This window comes from Apteryx rowi, unplaced genomic scaffold, assembly GCF_003343035.1.
Source record: "Apteryx rowi isolate R43461 unplaced genomic scaffold, aptRow1 scaffold_634, whole genome shotgun sequence".
NCBI classification, from domain to species: Eukaryota; Metazoa; Chordata; class Aves; order Apterygiformes; family Apterygidae; genus Apteryx; species Apteryx rowi.
In genome coordinates, this window is record NW_020450910.1 from 201,226 (window position 1) to 221,516 (window position 20,291).

The 20,291-nt window shown below is 38.3% G+C and overlaps 1 protein-coding gene across 1 annotated transcript in view; it reads left to right on the plus strand.

Annotated features, from left to right (window-relative positions):
• Positions 1-175: 175 nt before the first annotated feature.
• The window catches only part of ARSJ (arylsulfatase family member J), a 49,405-nt gene continuing 29,289 nt past the window's right edge, over positions 176-20,291 (plus strand). The window contains exon 1 of the mRNA XM_026084319.1: positions 176-552. Coding sequence (XP_025940104.1) covers positions 176-552 — 377 coding nt within the window. The remainder of the gene's footprint in view (positions 553-20,291) is intronic.

Below are 20,291 nucleotides of genomic sequence, written 5' to 3' on the forward strand. Positions count from 1 at the left end.
GCCTCTCCTGCGGCGGCGGCCGAAGTTGGCGAAGTTGGCGGCGGCCGGCATGAGCGGGGCTCCGCTCCGCCGCCGCGGCCGGCAGGCCCGCTGACAGTGCCTCCCCCGCCCCGGAGACTTCGCTGCCGTTGTTGTTTTATCTTCTTCTGTCTCGCTCTTGCTTCAGCCGAGGTGAATGGCCCGCAGCGGGGGTGCCTGGCCTCGCCGGCTCTGCAAGGGGAAAATGCTGGCCGTGGCGGTGCTGGCCGGCCTCTCCGTGCTCAGCCTGCTCACCTACGGCTACCTGTCCTGGGACAGCCTCGGATTCGGCCCCGGAGAGGCGGAGGCGGCGAGGACCGGGCTCAGCGAGGAGCCGGGGGCCAGCGCGCCCGGCTCGCAGCCTCACATCGTCTTCATCCTGGCCGACGATCAGGGATTCAGAGACGTAGGGTACCACGGATCGGAGATCAGGACGCCCACTCTGGACAAGCTAGCTGCTGAAGGGGTTAAACTGGAGAACTATTATGTTCAGCCTATGTGCACACCATCCCGAAGCCAATTTATCACTGGAAAGTAAGTTTACTACTTCGTCATTGATTTCACCAGCTTAAACACTGTCCCTGTTGAAAAGAGCACAGGTCTCTTGGGATGAACCTGATTAGATACACCTCTGTCTTCTCCTGTAGCCAGAAAGGTACCTTTCTGATTCACTTAAAAACCGTGAACAAAATGGACTTTCTAACGTGATCTAAGTAATGAAATAGAAACTCACTCTCTGTGAGCCAATAAGAATTCAGGACTATGAACTACCCTGTCAAGAGTATTATAGGAACAGATTTACATTTACATTTATTGCAGTACTAACATACGTGCTAGTTGTCAAGTAATGTTGCTGTTACTGGGAAGTGATCATCTTAGATTTTCTGTGCAATTTCAGAAGTAACTTAAAGGAAAAGTCCTTGTAAGTGAAGTGAAGGGAAAATGTTATGTTTTCTCCTATACACTGCAGCCTGCACATTGCAACACTGGTCACACTGAACCTTGACTTAATGTTAGTTCTTTCTGAGGATTATATTGAATTTATGAGACGATTCTACTGCAAGTCATATGTGGATGAGTTCAGGAAATCTAAAGTCTTTTTCAGGATCCTCTGAGCTACAGTATCTCTCTTGTCATAATGTAATTGCTACTTTGCAAACAATTAGAAACTTTTCTTTCAAGCCACTAAAATATATGCTTCATCAAAATGCTAAAAACAGTGGGTTGCTATTGTATTGTTTGCTGTCTCTGGTAAGTTGTGTTTTATTGTTATGTTTTAAGTGAATAAGCAATTACCCAACCTAAGGGCCTTCTTACATGTGAAAGTTAATAAGGGTTAGAGTGGGGGTGCATGCAATTAAACTGTAGGAACAGTTCCCAAGTAACTCCAAGTGTGGACACATTAATCTGGAACAAAAACACCTTGTTTCTGTTTATCTTAACTCACTTTGACAGGAACAGGGAAGTCTTAAAAGAACAAAAACAAAATGAGGGAAAAAAAGTCATTTAGTTTATTTTCTCCTTTCTTTAAGTATAAACAGGAACAATGCAATGTTAATACTTCTAGTAAAAGCAGCACATGTTTAAATAAAACAAGCCACTGGCCTGGTGTCTTGCATCTCCATATGGTAGAGCTGAACATGATTCCTGGTCTCAGTCTAGTCCTCAGACTTTCTGGACCTGGGAAATTTGCACAGAGAGCTGATGTTATCTAGAACAACAGTCCCCMCTTTTTTTTCCATATGTGGACTGTATCTTAGAAGAGAGTTTGTTTTGAGACACTCATTCACAAGAACATAGTTGCCCTGTGGCAACTGAAGTAATAGCTGAAAAGGGAAATTAATATCAGGATAGCATTTAATGCATTATAGTTGTTTCTAAAGTCATATAACAGTTGGAAGTAAGGAGCAATGCCAGCAGCACGTAGCCAGCCAGCTTTCTGTGGATGGTGGTTTGGGAACCCGTGCTTTACAAAGGGAATGTCTCGCTGCACGGCAGTGACTCACGCAGTGGTCACAGGAATGGTGCGACTGGCTTCCAGGGGAACTGTACTGGCCTCCTGGAAACTGGAGGAGTCGTCTAAACACTAAAAAGAATAAAAATAAAGTAAGGAATAAAAGTAACTCAGTTTAACTATTTTAATCCTTCATTAAATATAGAGCATTTTRTGTGTGTATGTATGTATAAATATGTAAAAATATAAATAAGAAAAGGTGGACATGTTCTTAGGAACCTTGCTCTTTTCATCAGCTCATTGGGAGGAAATAATTATGAAAATCTGCCTACTTTGTTTCTGGAACCTTTTATCGGAAAAAGAAATTTGCTTATACTTCATTCTTATTTTCTTAACATCTGCTGGTCTAAAACCATTAGAACATTTTTTTCATGTTGTTCTGTTTTGGGAAAAAGGAGCAGCACAGGGAAAGGACTTCTTTGCATGACTGAGAAATAAGGGAAGGAAATGGTGAGGGTTTAATAGGTCTGGGTAGAATATTAACAAGGCAGATCCAGAAGGTTACTATTATCTCTTCTGGCTGAAGATAAAAACTGGTGATAACTACTTTTAATGCTTTCTTAGTAGAGGTACCATAATTAAAATGCCAGGACTCAAAAACTTTTAATCCAGTAGAAGTGCTGTTAATTCTTGAATTCCAAAAAGTGTTAGTTCAGGGCTAAAAGTCCTGCTTGTCCACTGAAGGCCCACCTGGGATGCCACATGCTTCCCAATTTGCATACCATGCTTAATATGTTCCAAACATTACCTGATTGATCTATAAAAAAAACAGAGGAACTTGTGTAAATCGGAGTCATTAGGGAGTACTGACTCATGTTGCCAAATGAAAGTTAGACCTCAGGCAAAGAGGCTTTGAATGTTCTACATTTTTTGCAAGTCTCCAGGCAGTCCCTTTAGGATTTATGCTAGTAAAGAGATCCTTCTTTTGGTAGCTCTCCTRTGCAAGAGAATGAATGAGGGGAAGGAGATAGCCGTAAGGAAAAGTGTCAGGGTTAGTTCTTTTTTTCTCTTCATGCTATACCATGGCATAAGAGCCGGTAAGTCTTTCTTTCTGACCGTTTCTGCTCCCCCTTGTTTGCTTTCTCATGTCCTGTTCTTGAGGTTTTGGCCTACCTTCTTTTCTTGCCTTGCATTAGTTTCCACCCGCATTACTTATTTTCCCATTCACTCTGTCAAAAGCTATTGCTTTTAAGCTAATAATGAGGCTAGGTTCCATGTTTTTTTGTTTTTTATCTTGGGCTTTATTTATGGGTGTGGGGAAGGGGTTGCAGCTGAGTTAAATCTTGGGAACAGAAGAAAAGTGTGAGCCAGTGGGCTTAGTGCCATATGTGATCTGCTCTCCCGGCGGGCTGTGCTGGGACCAAAGCAGGGAGGTAAGGAAAGCAGTGCTTGAGAAGCAGCTCAGCCCTTGCTCTGCAGCTGCGAAACTGTGACTGGAGAAGTGACCTGGGTGAGACAGTTCACTCTGGCTTGTGCTGCTCCTGGGACTACTGGAGTTCCTGCAGCTGGTTTGAAAATTTGATTATCGGTGTTTTCTGAAGACCTATTGCTGTTGTTGCTTTGTACTGGTTTGAGTAAGGCAGTGGTCTGCATATACTTGAGAGATTATTGACCAGTTGGTGAACTGTAGAAATACTGAAGGCATGTTTGTTTACTTTTTTTTCCCCCTCCCAAAAGATGTGAGTGAACACAAGCTGTGTTCACTTTTGTCCTCCAAATCTCTTGTATTGCGTGGTACAGCAGTCTTTTTAATTTTCTCCTTAAAAGTAACAAGCAAGTCTTGATAAACTAAATCATTTAATCAGAATAGTTCAGGATACCTAGCTTTAAATTAGTACTTAGGTGAAAGCTAGCTTTTATTGTAATTTACATAGAAGAACATAAAAATAGCGGTAGTGGCTCAGACTTCAGGTCTGCCTAGCTCAGTGCCAGTTTATGAGAATGGCTAGGATCAGATGATGGGAGAAGGGGTTAAGAACAGCACAGGGATACTCAGCTTGTGTCCGGCAGTCTGTTGGTCAAACTCTTCTAGATCCAGCTGTTGTATGTATGTTAATGGTCCTGATGAATTTTCATTTCCCAAATAATTTTACAGACTGTGTTTGGTAGTACAGTCTAAGAAGAGCTGGATTTATTGAACAGTACAGTCATCTAACTTCTTAAGAAAATTTAAGATCATTTCTGTGTGAAGTTTTTGTGAGTGTGTGTGTGTGTGTGTGTGTGTGTATGAGTTCATTGATGGGTGGATTGATGAGATTGAGGGTAAAAGATGGATTTGTCATGGTCAGATGTGTATTGCTTACTTAGATAATTTGTTGAGTTTAATTTTCATGAACACTGATCTCCTTTCTAAATGAAGGATTATTGAAGCATAGTCAAAGTGTGGAGAGTTTCCTGAAGCTTTTAAGGAAATTTTGAAAATTTATAACCAAAAGGAGGAGTCTTTCCTTGGACTGCTGAGACCAAAAGATTATAAGCTTAGATGAATATCTGGGCAGCCAATCCAGTTCTAGTGAGGGTATTATACAATTTAGTTGTATTTGCTGTACTGATACTTACTTTAGTAAAAGAATTTGAAAAATAAAATGGAATGATAATTAAAAAAAAAAGGAATCTAGTCATAATATGACACATATATATATATATATATTTGGCATTATGAAGGCAAGGGACAACTGCTTCCTCCTCTAAGCCCTCGGTTTTCTGATGACCGTCAGACTTGTAATCTTAGCACCACTATGTGCACTAGAATCCTTTTGGGCCACAGGAAGGATCCTGACCTACACAAGACTAGGGATCTGTGTTTATAGAAACTGAGGCATGGCCAGGGTTACAGACACTAAAGAATTTGAACTCCCTTTTAGAGTGAATTCTTGTGAATCACGAAAACCCTATACTAATCTCAAGAATAAACTCTGCATTATGGATGGAATGTAGAGATGTAAGTGTTGAGAAATGTTGAAATAAATCTTTTTTTTTCCCCTGGGATAAAATGAAGTTTGCAGAATTTGCTCATCTAAACCAGACAGAAATAGACTATATGTAATAGGTGAGCACAGTCAGTGTTATTTTTAAATAAATAATTACATCTAAGTTATCTCTGTATAAATATTGCGTATATTTATACATCGCTAGTTCATATGCATTCTCTTGATAATGATATACGTAATATCTCAGCAAACTAAGTTATTTTGTCAAACAGGTAAAATAGAAGAAAGTTAAAATGTTTTGAATTGAAAGCAGTGCCATTGACTTGGAAGCAAACAGAAATAGTGTATTCTGGGGGTTCAGACTTTTCGGTAAGCCCTCTTCCCCTGCTTCCTGGGTGCTTAATGATCTTGGCAGTGTGCTACAATGGTGTGCGACTGGGAAGATATCTATGCTCTGAGTTGAGATGGAGGGTCCCACAAACCTGATGGGATCTTGGGCCCTTCTGTGCCCCAAGCAGGCCTCAAACCAGTTGGGTATTGGTGAGATGCCAAGCAAGGGGATGACTCTAGGCCAGATACTCTCGGAGGGTAAACTCCTCCAAAGGAGACAAGTGCCAGCCAGCCATGCTATGGCTGCCCACACCCAGGACCACTGTGCGCTGACACAGTCCCAAGGTGGAGGTGTCAGTGGTCTCCACCTCCTCTGCTGTCTAGGAGCAGCCTGGCAGCAGCCCACTGGGGAAGCTGATCTCTCCGGCAAGCCCACTCCCAGCACCCCTCTTCCAAAGGATACAGTGGTCTCTCAGAGCTGTAAGTGGTCTTTCAGAGCCTTGCTCCTGTGAGGAGGATCTGGTACAATGCCATCTGATGGGGGAGCAGCATGTTGAGCAGYGGTTCCTTCAACTTTAACCCTGTGGCCTTCTTGACATAAAACAAGTCCAGCAACCACTGCTCCACAGCAAGGCCCTGGTGAGATGCCTGAGCACAAGAAGGACACTTTGTCAGGTATTTGTAGTCCCCCTGCCCAAAAGCACACATGCATTTAGCTGAGGAATGTAGTTGTGCAGAGAGAAATCTAATGTTACAATGCATATTCCAAATAAACTTATTGTTCTAGAGAAAAAATCCTGGAAAATGCATGGGACACTCCATTACATATATGCATTAATTTGTAATTAACAAAATATGAAGGACTACAATACATCATCCCAAAGTGTCAAGGGATGGCCTATTTCTGTATATGCTTTGAAGTAAAGAAACTTTGGCAGTTGTCGGTCCTGAGTTCAATTCTGATCAGTGTTTTTGCTAAGAGCCTGGATGATGAAATAGTGCGTGCTGATTAAATGTACCACCAAGTTTGGCAGGACTGCCAGCATTAAGGGACTGCAGTGATAATCAAAATCATCTTGACAAATTAGAGAAATAATCTGGGGAAAAAAGCAGAATTAAATTTAGCAATCATAAATGGAAGATACTGTGCTGGAGCAGGAATAATAACTTCACAAGCAGCAGATGGTGAACAACTGCTTATACGGCAGTTCCTTTAGAAAAGTAGCTGGGATTACAGGGAATCATGCACTGAATACAAGTCAGCAATGTCATGGTGTTGCGAAAAAGGCAAACATCGTACTAGTTTGTATATACAGGGGAGCCTACTAGATATGTGAAGCAGCCTTTCTGCTCTATAGCTGGAGCACTTGTGCCCAAACTTGGGCATGGCTCTGCAAGAGCAATGTGCATTATTGGATAGTGTCCATATGAGGATGAGCAGAGATCTCGAAAAGATGACTGTGGAGAAAAGATCAAAAGAAATAGAGTTGTTTAGTCTAAAGAAGAGAAAAATGAGAAGGAACATGATAACCGTCTTGCAGTATGTTAAAATCTATAGCAAAGAGAAAGGGGATAATGTGTTTTCAGTGTCAGGGTGGATGGTACAAGAAGCAATGGGCTTTTCTGAGTAAAAAAAGTTCAGGTTAGATAATAGGGAATACTTTCAAATGGTAAAGATTGTGGAACACTGGAATAGCTTGCTTTGGGAAATTGCTGAGTTTCTTTGTTAGCAGTCATTAAGAACAGACAAGAAAAATATGTCAGGAATGACATAATGTAGTTGAGTCCCTCTTGGGGAAGAGGGTTGAACTGGATGGCTTCTCTTCCAGCTCATGTTCTTCTGTGATTCATTTGAAGTACATATTAACTACAGAAGGCGTTCTGAAGGACTGAAGAAGAGTGTTAATAAAAGAATTTTAAACAGTACACTAGAAGTTATTTCAGTGTTCATTCTGAGAGAAAGTAGTCTGCATGAAAGCTTCACTTCAGCTTTCTCCTAAAAATTCTTTTTTTCCATATCCTCATTTTCTCTGAAAATTTTCAAGATTTTTTCCCCTGGGCCTTCATAACTCTTGCAGTATGTAATTATTTATTTCTGCTGACTTCTTTCAGCATAATTTGTAGGACTGCTGCCAAAGATGTTGAGGTATCTTTTTCCGTGTTCTTGTTATAGATCTTCCACTTAGGATGACATGGTCCATGTATAAGCAGGGTGTGAGGTTTCCTGGAAATATGCAGAGAAGGAATAAAAAATTAAATGTAAGGACTTCCTTTTCTTGTTTTGTTCTGTGTCTATTCAATCCTCTGTTCTTTCTGCAGAAAGTTAGATCCAGTTAGTCAAGTGCTCTGTAGTCTTAAACTATACAAAGTCTGTTCATATCACCATAATTACTAATGCCCTTTAAAAGAAGCATTTGGAGGAAAACAGTTGGAAAGGAAACTACATACAAGCAAAAAAGATTAAAAAATAACATTCAGGGAGTAGCAAAGYGCCGTATAGTTTGTGATAATTTTTTTCTTGCATCAGTTTCTGGTAGCATTTCTTCTAAGAATATTGTTTGATAGTTCAGGCCTGCTGCTTGTAAGACAACTTTATAAGACTATCTAACATATGTAACTAACTAGATAGTGGAAATAGCTTAATTTTTTTTTTTCGTTGTCCAATTTATGCACAATGCAGTAAGTTAAACAGTTGGAAATAAATTTACAAAATCTTTGATTGTAAATTATCAGTACTAAGAGGACTTTAAGCTATAGACTTTTAATCTGATTTTCTTAACTCATGCTTTCTGGAAAAAAGGAATGGTATTCCTTGGAAAAATTAGACTTTAAGAAAACCCTGAAGAGTTTTGCTCATTCAGCACTGTTCCCGATATATTTGCTTTGTAATTGGTCATGCATATTTCTGCCATTCATGAATGGTATTTCATGAATTAAACCCATGTTCTCAGCAAAGTACTTTCCAACTGCTGGAAAGATTTGTCAGCTTTATGGGCAGAAGGTCAAAAGAGGAGAAAGATCCATCTACTTGATATTTTGCATTCGTGGCAGTTATCTCAGTGATAATACCAGACCCAAGGTTTTGTTTTGATTATTGTTTGTATCTTAGTTCTGGTTTTGAGTTGTTCTGCACTTTTGACTTTTAGTCAGTTTTGTATTTGATCTGTAGAATCAGTGCCTCTGAACATGTTAATGCAATATGGAGATCTTTAGCTTGTAACATAAAATGTTCAGTGAATCTTGAAAGCATTTTGAATACGTCTCTAGTTTTTGTTTTCATGATATGTGTCTAGCAAAACAGTCCTCATAGAATTAAGCACATTCTGATAGTAATATTTCATATTCTTAGAGTAATATTTCATTAATATGTGCAATAGGCACACAAGAATACATAGTAAAATATGAGAAATGAAAAATAGGAATGTTTATTCTATATTATCATATGTCAAGAAAGATGAGTGGGCCTAAGGCACTAGATTTATAGAACTTGTGGTTATCTTCTGCTTTTTTTTTTCCTTGGTAAACTAATACAATAATCAATTTCAATTTTGGAGGAGTTATGTTATTTTCATGTGCAGGAGTAACTGGCATGAACTCACTTTTGTATGAAGAGTTTATAATTTTTTTATGGAAATTACCAGATAGCACAGCAAACTAAAATATTAATATTTACTAACTTATACAATTTGACACACATGAGCAATTGCATCTTCAGTGAGTGGATAGYACATCTCACTGCTTTTTCTCACGTTTTACTCCAGACTGGTACAGGTTCTTGTGGTGTGAGTAGCTAGCACTTTCTCATAAATACCTAATGGTAGTTCTTTGAGGTTTCCATGTATTTTCTCTGTATTTTTTGCCTTGATGTATTGATCCATAGTCAGTTTTTGTACCTTGAGGTGGGGTGAGTTTGCTTAGATTTAGAATGTATGGTTAAAAATGAATGAGGTAATTTCAGCAAACATTAACTTATTAGATTAATGTAAATAATACTCCCAGGCACAACCTTTGATTAACTTGTAAGTGATCGTCTGTAGCATGTGTTTGTGTTCTCTCTGTCATTATGCTGGTTTTTATAATAATTACACAATTTATTAGTTTTCTTAGTTAAAACCCAGTAGATCTAACTGATGACCTCAGCTTGTCTTTGTAACTGTAAATTGGTAGTCTGAAATGCAGCATGAACAGTTCAGAAAGGAATCAAGATAATATTTTAAATTTGCTTCCCATTAATGTTAATATGAAAGATGTTTTAACCATTGAGGTGTGACTAAAATAGCTGTTGACTTTTTGTGGTCTGTGATTGAAACAGGAAAATTGGACCTACTGGCTCATAATAAGAAATAAGTGAAATATGTTTTGGAATTCTAGTTCAAATGTGCTTGTAATATATTAATTAACTGTGCCAGACTGCCACTTCCTCATTAATTCAGGCTGTTATCACCAAAGTATCAAGCTCCTTTAAAAAAAAAAAAAAAAAGGAGAAGAAAAAAAAAAAAAGCATTGCTAGAGTTAGAAAACAAATCTAGAATAATTAAATGCCTTTTTGTATGTTTTAAATATGGTATTATCTTCCCAGATGCGTATTTGAAGAGATCCTTTTAGATAATAAGCATTAAAGAAGTAGACATTATTAGTGTTGTCAGCGTCCTGTGGCCATACAGCCTTTATTTTTAACCAAGGGGCAGGAAAATCAATATCCAGAAACCAAACGTTAGCCTATACCCAATTAAACGCTTAAACGCCTGATCGGCAAACACGTTTGTGCCGTGACGTCTTTGTTGCTCTGTCGCGGCCTGTGGCATTTATAGGCGGGTGCTTGCGATCCCCTGCGGAGCGGCGTGTGTGCGTCTGGCAGAGGGACGGGGTGCCGGGAGGGAGGAGGAAGGCCCCCGAAGCAGGGGAAGCGGAAGGTTTGTCACCGGGGGGGTCCCTGCGCGCAGGGGAGCGAGAGCAAGCGCACGGAGCGCAGCGTGGCCCCCGATCCGATGCTCCAAACCTGCATTCCCATCCCACGGGCTGGATGGAAGGGCAGCCCAGTGCCCCCATTACGGTGCATATAATGAGTAATGGAAATGTGCTATGTATTTAGTTATTAAGATTTGTGAACATAAATATGGAAGTGTTTATTCCAGTATTTGGAAGCTTTAAAAGATGCTAAACAGTACAGAAGAAGGTTCCTCAAATCTTAGCCTTGCTTAAAGCCCCGAACTTCAGCAGATATATAGAATCAGGCCTAAACTTCCTTCTGTCTCTGTTTACTTTGACACTAAGTAAAAGACAGGCTTTGCAACGTGTCTTGCCAGGCTCCTAAGTGATTGTTGCATTATAGCAGAATGATGTCAAACAGGCAGTTTTCACGATGGACAGTGGAAAATCAAAATTTCCCATGGTCAAATATTCAAATGTTGAAAAGAATTTTTTTCATCTAATAATTAAAAATATATGTTATTTAATACTAAAGCCACAGCCCTGTCCTTATTTCTTAATGATATTTTAATCTGATTGTAGAGAAATACAAGATTGTAAATGTATTGCTGTGTATTTTATTTAGCTTTTATTTTTTAAGAAAGATCTCAAGACCCTTCCCATTTTAGATTTTAATTCCTTTCCCATCCTAACTGGTTTATAGGAAACATTCTCTCTTCCAGGTGGGCAGATTATGAGGATACGGGGCCATATGTTTTATTTATCCCTCTAATTGCACTTAATTAGCTTCCTGGATGCTTCCCAGATTTTTGCTTAGCATCCACAAAGTAGCAGCAGGATAACCATCAAGCACCTAAGAGAATAAAGTGGAAAAAAAAAATCAAGAAAGGCTTAGCAAGTTATCCATCTGTTCTTCCTAGAGAAAATTTCATATTAAAAACAACATCTTTTTTTATTTAAAAAATTTGGCATCATTGGCTGTTAAACAATATATAAAACTAATCAATTAGGACTATGTGTAATAAGTAATTAACATGAAATGTTAACTCAGCATTTTGCATTACATTTTAGTTCCAATATATCAATTTGATATTATCTGTTTTCTAGATAAATTTCTTGTGTCCATTTTAAGATTCAGTCTATCTTTCTCTCCATTTATGCATTCTTCAATTTCTTCTCTGATRGAGAATATTGTACCATCATGAGATAATTAATGTGATGTAGGTTTGCTTAAAACATAAAACGTAAGCGGGTACTGAGGTACTATTGTAGAAGCAATCTCTGTGATAATCAGCTCTCACTAGAAGTGAATTTCCTTCTGCTTTGAAGGAGGTAATTACAAATTTGAAGAAACATTACAAATTTGAGGAAAAATTGAAGATGGTTGGAGGGGAGAGAATTAATTTCCTCATACTACGTTCCTCCTTTTTTCTTTAGAGTAGATATACTCTAGTAGATAAACTGTTACCTCACAAATTGTGTCTCTGTGAATGTAACAAACTCTGTCTAAATATTTGACAATATTTACTGTCAAATATACTTAATTTTAGTCTTCATGTATTATAGATCATAGAATCCTAGAAAATTTGGGGTTTGAAGGAACCTCTGGAGGTCAGCTAGTTAGGCCTCCTGCACACTGTCATTACACAGCAGAGACATGTTGACACTATGATCTCTCTTTTACTGTTTGTTTGCTCCTGGAAGTAAGAGAGCATACCAAAATACTGAAGAAACTGAGATCTGGACTGTTTTTTAGGGATTTCCCTAACTTTACCAGGTTATCAATATCAGAAAACGTAGGAAAGCTGTTTTGTGAGCATTTTCATATTGCCCCTGAAAAACAACTTTTTTTTTTTTTTTTTAAGGGCCAACTGATGAAATCAGTCTGGTGAATTCCTTAATGACCGCAGCGTAATTTGCAGCTCTTTTTCCTTGACTGTTGCATGTTCCTATTTTCAAAACAGGCTTCAGTCTTCCCAGAAAGCTATTCTAGTATGTTTGCTGATTTCTCTTAAAGCAGAGTTTTTTGACTTTTGTACTTGCTCTGCTAACATCATTTCAAATAGATTTTAATTTGTAGTCTGCTTCTAGAATTTACTGTGGTGCAGAACGCTTTCCGTCAGCTGTCTCAATTCACAAGACACAAGGCAAGGTGGGGAGCGCCGGGCCTGTTGCTGCGCAGAGGAGGAGGCTGAGGTGGGCAGTCTAATTCCTGTCTTCAGCTGCTGGGAGGTACAGAGAAGGCGGAACCAGCCACTCTGAGGCRCACCGGGAAGGGATAAACGACAACAGACACAGGTTGCATCAAGGGGAATTTCAATTAGATATAAGGATAAAATGAGAGCAGTCGAACACTGGGACTCAAGTTGCTCAAGAGAGGCTGTGGAATCTCCATTCCTGGAGAGATTCAGAATGCATCCGGAGAGTGCTCTGAGCAACCTGATTTAGCTTGGCAGTTAGTCTTGCTTTGGGTAGGGAGTTGGACCAAATGACCTCCAAAAGTCCCTTCCAACCTAAAATTATTTTACGATTCTAATTTGCCACACCAATAATTCTTGGAAAAATAAGGGAGCCACTTACTGCTGTGGGCCTTCTCCCCCTATAGAAGTACTCCATGTAAAAAATGGAGTATTCAGAATGTTTTTCTGTTTGGTTTCTGGCCCTCTTGACCATCCTGAATTATCACTCTCTTGAGTCATCGTTATCATAGCTCTATTAAGTCTTGTGTCTTTAAGGATGTAGCATACTGGAATAGCACATAGCATTATAATATATATATACACTATATATAGCATATAATAACATAGCATATGTACAATATAAAGCCATTAAATTCAGTATTGTATCTGAAATTTGAATACTTGTCTGTACTTTTACCAGATCTATGCTGGAAATGCACGTTACTATATAGAGAGAGATTTACACGTCCGGTATGTTCTTCATCGAAGCTGTTATACAATTTGTGAGATTTCTGTCGTCTTTTATCCTAACTTCATTGCTGCTGCTGTTACAATATGGAATTCATTTTAATAGGAAAATGAGAATTCAGCTCTGTATATAATGCATAAGAGCCAAGGAAATACTATCTTCTTTAATTTTGAAACTATATACTTTTGGCCCTTTTATGTTGTAGAATATAAAAGACTTCTTTTAAGATTAAAAATAATGAGCCTCTGTGATAAACTGAGGAATATTTGGCCATCCTGGTAGCGTTAGGTATATGTGCTGTAAATGATGCAGTCATATGTAATGATTAAGAGCTTAGGTAATACTGTTTGGCACCATTATAGCCTTGTTGAGTCTTCACTCTGCCACAGATTTCATTTTATAACCTTTGGCAGTAATGTGCTTCCCACAGTGAAACCGCGTGTAGCATCTCTCAAAGTTTTAAGATTCTGTGTTGGTTTCAATGTTTTGTATCTTTTGCCATCAGAGACAATGACATGGTTTATGTATTGGGTTTCTGCTGTTAGGAGATTGTGTTTTCTTGTACTTTGTTTTAGTTTGAAATTTGCGACCATTTTACCTGGTTGTGATGTGGCTTTGGAGAATGAATCTTGCCAGGGTTGAGTTGGTGGCAGAGTGTAACCCCGCAGCAGCAGGCTCTCCAGCTTCCTTTTGGAGGAGTCAAGTATTTTCATAGGCAGTTTGGGTAGAACTGCTTCTGCTCACTTTGTACTGCAAGCCTCCTATATAGCACGTTATGTTTCCGCCATGTGAAACCTTGGCTATTTTCCACTGCGAAAACGTAGCTCAAGTAGCGTGTTATGTTTTCTATACTAATCCCAAGATTCTTTTTATCCATGTTGTCACTAGAAGCCAAGTGGTTTTCTTCAGCGTCTTTTTGATCCTGTTCCTGCTTCTACTAAGTGTAACGTTGAAGTACACCAGAGTTTAATAGTCTGAATTCATGCTAACTGTATCGCTCTCACTGCATTCATTAACTTGCCACTATCTTTGCCAGTAAGTCAATTTAAAGGTTTTATTTGTATACACGTAGCTCTGCTGTGTAAATACCTACAGTGCTTTTGATTCTGAAAAATTGTCAAATGAAGATGACACTTTATTACTCAACATATGTTTCCTGTATGTAACTTAGTCATTTCTGCTCACTTCAGTTATAAAAAATGTGTATTTTATTACCATTAACCATGATGAGTCAACATAGCTAAGGGAAAATGAAGTTTACGAGTTATTTTGTTTTGTAATATCCAAGTTACAGTCTGAGGCATCTTAAGAAAAATCAGAGTACAGCATTTCTGTGCTAAATGATTTTATGCTATAGTTTTCTTATTCTGACACTTCTGGTCCTTAGAAAACTAATGATCATCATAATAACTTCATTTAGGATCAAAAGAAGATACAGGAAAAAAAATGTAAGCAGTCAGTCAAGATGACAAAGAAATTATTTTTCTGGCCTTGGAATCATTTGCCCAGATCCATGTTGTTATTTATTTCTCATTGCAGGGAAAGAGCACCCTTCATGAAAGAGAAAAATAGTGATCAAGCCTTCTTCCTTCACTGTTAATTAGGAGAAAGCTGTTTCTTGGTTTATGTTCCTCTTGTGCATGTATGTGTGTCTAAGAAAATAAAAAGATTAGCATAGACATRGTGTTAGGAAAACTTGTGTGTGAAGAGGTATTTTTTAGTAATTAACACTGAATGCAGTAAGGTTGATGGTAGCCATAAATTTAAGAACAAATTCCTGCACTGGAATCAYTGATTTGAACTGTTATATGAAACATGCAAATGGGAAAAAAACATACTGAATGTTTTCAAATTCAGACTTTCATGTGAAAGATGAATTTTGGTATTTAAAATAAAAAGCTTTGTGCAAGAGAAACAGTGGTAATATGGCTGTCACCATGAAAAGCAGCCTTTTTTGTGCAAGTGTCACCTCTTAAGGAGTAATCAAGCTGTCTCATATACCGTACTTCAGGCATCTAACTTGCATGCAAATGAGAGCACCAAAGCTGGGACCCTGTATAGTCAGTGGAGATAAATGGACATCTCTGAGGAGTCAATTCAAAACACCTAAGTTAGATACTTAAATTATGTGATTACTCCCCCTTTGTGTAAGATGTGCAGAGTGTAATTCTTTGAGCGTTACCATGCTTGCTTTCTGAGAGCTAGAGAAACAAAGAACAAATGAAGAGCCATATTATGGAGAAAAAATCCTTTCAACAAGGACAATGACAGGTTTATTTTCTGGAGCTAGGGGAGAAGTGAAATAGGGGCTAGAGCACACTATGAAGATGACCGCACCTGGTCTGGTCCAAATCTTTTTCTGGATTACCTTTATGGCCACAGACAGACAACATAACTTGTCCAAGCTTTCAATTTGCCTGTCTGCACCTCTTATGATATTGCTGTTACAGGTTTGGGGCAGGGGAGATTTGGGAAACTTAATAACATTTATTTATTTGACCTAGTTGCCAATTTTTTCTGCAATCTTCCATCCTTCTAGGGGAACAAGCACAGAACAGCCATGCTAATATTGGTTCTCTACGCAATATTTTTCCTCCCATCCTCCAGGATGCCTCTTTGGCCTTTTCCACACTGTCCTAATAAATAACTCAAAAAGCAAACAAAACAACTTAAGCCTTTCAGGTTGTCCCAGAATCAGTTTTAAACCCTTGCAGCCTCCCGAACATCTTCGAGGCTTTCCTGGTTACTGGCCCATAAGGTTGTCCTTTTGGAGTCCTCTGCCTGCTTCTAAGGCTGGGTGATTCAGCTGCCCACATTTAATCCATTTTCTTCATTTCTTCCCTTACCAACTGTCCGTCGCAACAGGCAAAGGCAGAACCAAGCCAACTCTTCTCCCCAAGGAAGAATGGCATCATCCTGCCCCTTAGTCCTTTCTCTAATTATTCAGGTATTTTTTGGCTAAATAATCACTTCCATGCTTCTTTCAGATATAATCAGAATTTATGTTCTTGTTAATGAGTTGCTGGCATGCATGCAGCTTTTGTATCTGTAAGGTAAACACATTTATACTTGCCTTATTTTAAGGCTGGATTAATTGTAGTTGATCACGGTAGTAAATGTTCTTTAAAACTGGCATATATAATACTCCTTGCACAGGTCTGAAAATACCTTTCAAAACACTTTAAAAGCCTACTGTCAAGGGAGATTTTCTAATAAATATTCAATATTTAACCTATACCTTTTTATCTGTGTAGCATTTCAAGATTGGAAGAAAAAGGTGATTTTTAACAAGGAAGAGAAGGATCTTTACAAAAGTTATACTAATCCTAAGAAATTTTCTAAAAAGAAAACAAACCTAAGGCACTTGGAAACAGTTCAGGTGGTTCTAATTAGATATGACATAATATTATACATGATATGAAATATAGGCAAGATTATTCACCTTTTAAGTTCACCAAATCATGCTTCACTGATTTACTGCAAGTCCTGGAAATTAGTTCTCTGCTACAGCCAGCTTGTCTTAGCTGTGTAGGGAAATTTTTTACACTTTGGTTTGCAATTTGATATGAGAACAAGGTGTTTTCAGTAAAGCAGGTGTTCAATTTACGGTATCCTAGATTCATTCTTCACAGTGGCTGGGTTGACTGGGCTTGGCTCAGGTGGATGTTGCCAGCGTTCCAATAGTGTGGCAAAACTTGTCTCCTTTACAGAAAAGGAACAAATTAAACATTGTGCTGCTCAGAGGGTTTATCTCCACTATACTCTCTGTTTTTGAGCTGCTTTCGTTGCACAGCAAAGTGAGCTATGCTTAAGAGAATCTCAGCTGGACTTACTGGCTTAAGTACAGCTAATGCTCTGTTGATATTTCTGTATGGCTTCTGCACTGAAGCTGGCTTGCTTCTGGCCAGCTTGGAATGGAGCGCACAAACTTGCACTTAGTGTTTCAGCTCCATACAGATACCTCTAGACAACAGAGATTTCTTAAATCTTAATAAATTATCTAGTCCATTCTCCCTTAGGAAAACGTAACAAAAATTATTGTTGAAATATGTTTAAGTAACTTGTTTCCAAAATCCTTCAACAAAAATTTCCATAGTTTTTCTAGGCTGACTTATTTATAATTTCAGTTTTATAGTTTTAAAATTGTCTAACTTCTATCTTTCTTGCTGCAGTTTAAGCCTGCGATCTCTTGCCGATTCCCCAGTGAAGAGCTTCCTTTGCTACAGAAAGGCGATAATTTTCTGTGTCCGAAGTCTAGTATCATGTCTCTGCTCTTTCCTTCTCTAGCTTGAGCAAAATCAGTTCTTTTCATCTGTCCGCATAGATCTTGGTTTGCAGATCTCTGAGGATTCTTACTGTTCTCCTCTGGACTTTTTCTATGTGGGCCTATTTTTCATTAAAAGCGACATCCACAACAGGACACCGTGTTCTAGTTGAGGCTTTACCAGTACTGACTGGATATTCTGTTCTCAATCCCAAAGCTACTAAAATGCTTTCACTGTTGAGTAATTGGAGACAGTACATCAACTCCTTTATTGGCATAAATCTATCTCAGCAGAAAATTTGGCCAAAGCATCTGTATATCAAAGAGCATGTGACTCTTTTCATTGCTCTCGCATAGAAGATATCAGGAGAACAACAGATCTTGTACAATTTTTACCAGTTAAGCTGCAACCTGCAAATTAAAACAAGCCGATTATCCTCCTGGGCTTGTCGCTGTCACAGCACCCACATTCTGGAATAGTTTGGGTCAAAGTGCCAGAACTCAGCCCTCCCCAAACTATCATAAGACAGCAGCTAAGTCTGAGGTATGTCCCCTCTCTGGTCTGAATGCTTGGATATGAAGCAAATACATTTCTTCTTCCTCTAGCAGACCTGGAAGACTTGTTAGCTGTGTTACGTCCTTACTTTGAGCTGGATGTCATATGTTTTTCTTAAAYGATCACTTCTGTGCATTCCACTAAGATGATGCTTTTTTTTTTCCACAATAGCAGGACGTTACTGACTCATATTCAGCTTGGATTATACAGGAAGCCCCTCATCTTCTTCTCTGCAGAAAAAAATAATTCTTCTATTTGGGCAGTTGGTTATTTTTGCCTAAAGGTAGTATTTTGTAGTTGTTCTCAGTGAAATGCCTTCTGTTTAGTTTAGGCTATTCTTCTAATTTGTTAAGTTCATTTTGAATTCTCTGTTCTCCAAAGTGTATGCAGCAGCTCTACTAGCGCATATTCAAAGTCTGCAAATGAAATGAAATTTGCTGTGTATAAGTTTTACCTTAAAAATGTATCATAGCTCATATGAAAATAATCAACCTAAATGTAATGAACCCAATTGCTTTTACTTCTTATTCCTCAAGGTTGTATTTTAAGAATGGAAGAACATGTAGCTTAAATATATTTATTCCAAATTCTTCGTGTTGGAGCTTGAAAGAGTTTACTGAATTTGCGAATTTTATGTTCTCTTTTCAGCTTTAGGCTTTTAACATGGTTTATTTTTGAGGTTTTCCAATTTCCCTTCTCCGTCTCCTTCCTAATTCATAATTAATCAATTATCTCAGGTTTGGGCATTACAGCATCAAATAAACCATGATGTTGTGTCCTGGTATGCTAGTGTGTTACTGGATGTCATCTGTAGTTACAAAACCAAGATAGGAGTAGATTGATTGTCTGATCTTAAGTTTTCTTTTCTCTATATTTCTCTGAAGAAATGAGGCAAAAAAATTACCAAAATTAGTGGACAGAACCTTCTCTGTACCCATTCTTTTTGTGCTAAAGGCTGGTACAAGCCAGGAGACGAGGTTAGCCTGGTTGGAATTTCAGCTGTGTGCTTCCAAAAGTGAACATGGAAGGCTTTGTCTTTTGTGAGTCATAATTTCTCCATAGGTGGAGCTGAGCCTTGTGGCTCATAGCCCTTCAAGATAAAGTTGTTTGAGTATATTTCTTCACAAAAAAAAAGTCTGTATTGCAGAACGAGGCGATATAAATCATATATAAGTGCACAAAGCTATTTAACAATACAATATTTAACAATACAGCATTCAACAATACAAATACACTTGTACTCTTTAATATCCTTATTACTTTGGTTGCTTTGCTGAGGAAAGAACAAATTCATGATTTAATAGGAAGAGGAATTACTCCTCATTGATATTTGAAGGCATTCTCTTAAAAGACCTTTTGAAGCTTTCAGGTCTTTTGAAGCAGACATGTATGGAGTTTAACAGCAAGGTTTTCTTCCCCATAATTACTGTTGGGGCCTCATTAGGTTTTAAAGATTAGGGATGGCCAATCGGGCATGCTCCAGGTGTTTCCTCTGCTATGACTAATATCTACTTTTATTGGCAATGTGACCTTTATTTTCATTTGGATCATGTCTGACAAAATGGCATTGTCACCTGTCACCAGATAGAAGTGGATTTGGGTTTCAGGAATAAACAGTGAATGTTCTTAAGTCTGTGCAAGAATTACTCCTCCTATTTTTTTCAAGGAAAATTTATTATGATGAAGAGGGAAGGAAAAAACAATCCATTACTGGATTGAAACCACCAAGTTTATATCATACAAAAATGGAGATTGTCAGTCTCTTCACTTAAACCAGCATTACAAGAAGTGGCAATGTCTATCACTCTGGCAGGAGTTCCTGTTTTTCATACAATGCATTTTTTTGGTCATTTTTCTTTAACATCAATAACATATCTTTGGGAATTGGCCAGATTCTGAGCCTAGGACTGTAATTTAGCAGAATTCAGTGAGTGTAACTTGTAATTTTCAGAAGATAGAACTGAGATTTTTTTTTTTTTAATCTTTTGTATTCAAAATGCACCAGTGCTATAAAGGCACCCAGCTCTTTAAAAAGGCTTTATAGAAAGATAACTTCTATGCTCAAAAATACATTACTCTTAAAAAATGTCATTTGCCTATGGTGATGATAGAATAGCCTGTAGAATACATGTCTGTTGGCCTTCCTGATGTATTGTCTGGCCTAATTTTTGCAAAGTGCAGCTACTGTACTGGAATCATATCCAAACAAAAATTATGGCAGAACAGTTCTAGTTGTTTTACTATGATTTATATCAAATGACCATATACGTAATTGGAAACACTTTTTAAAAGAACTGTCTTATGTCCCATTTAGACAGGAAA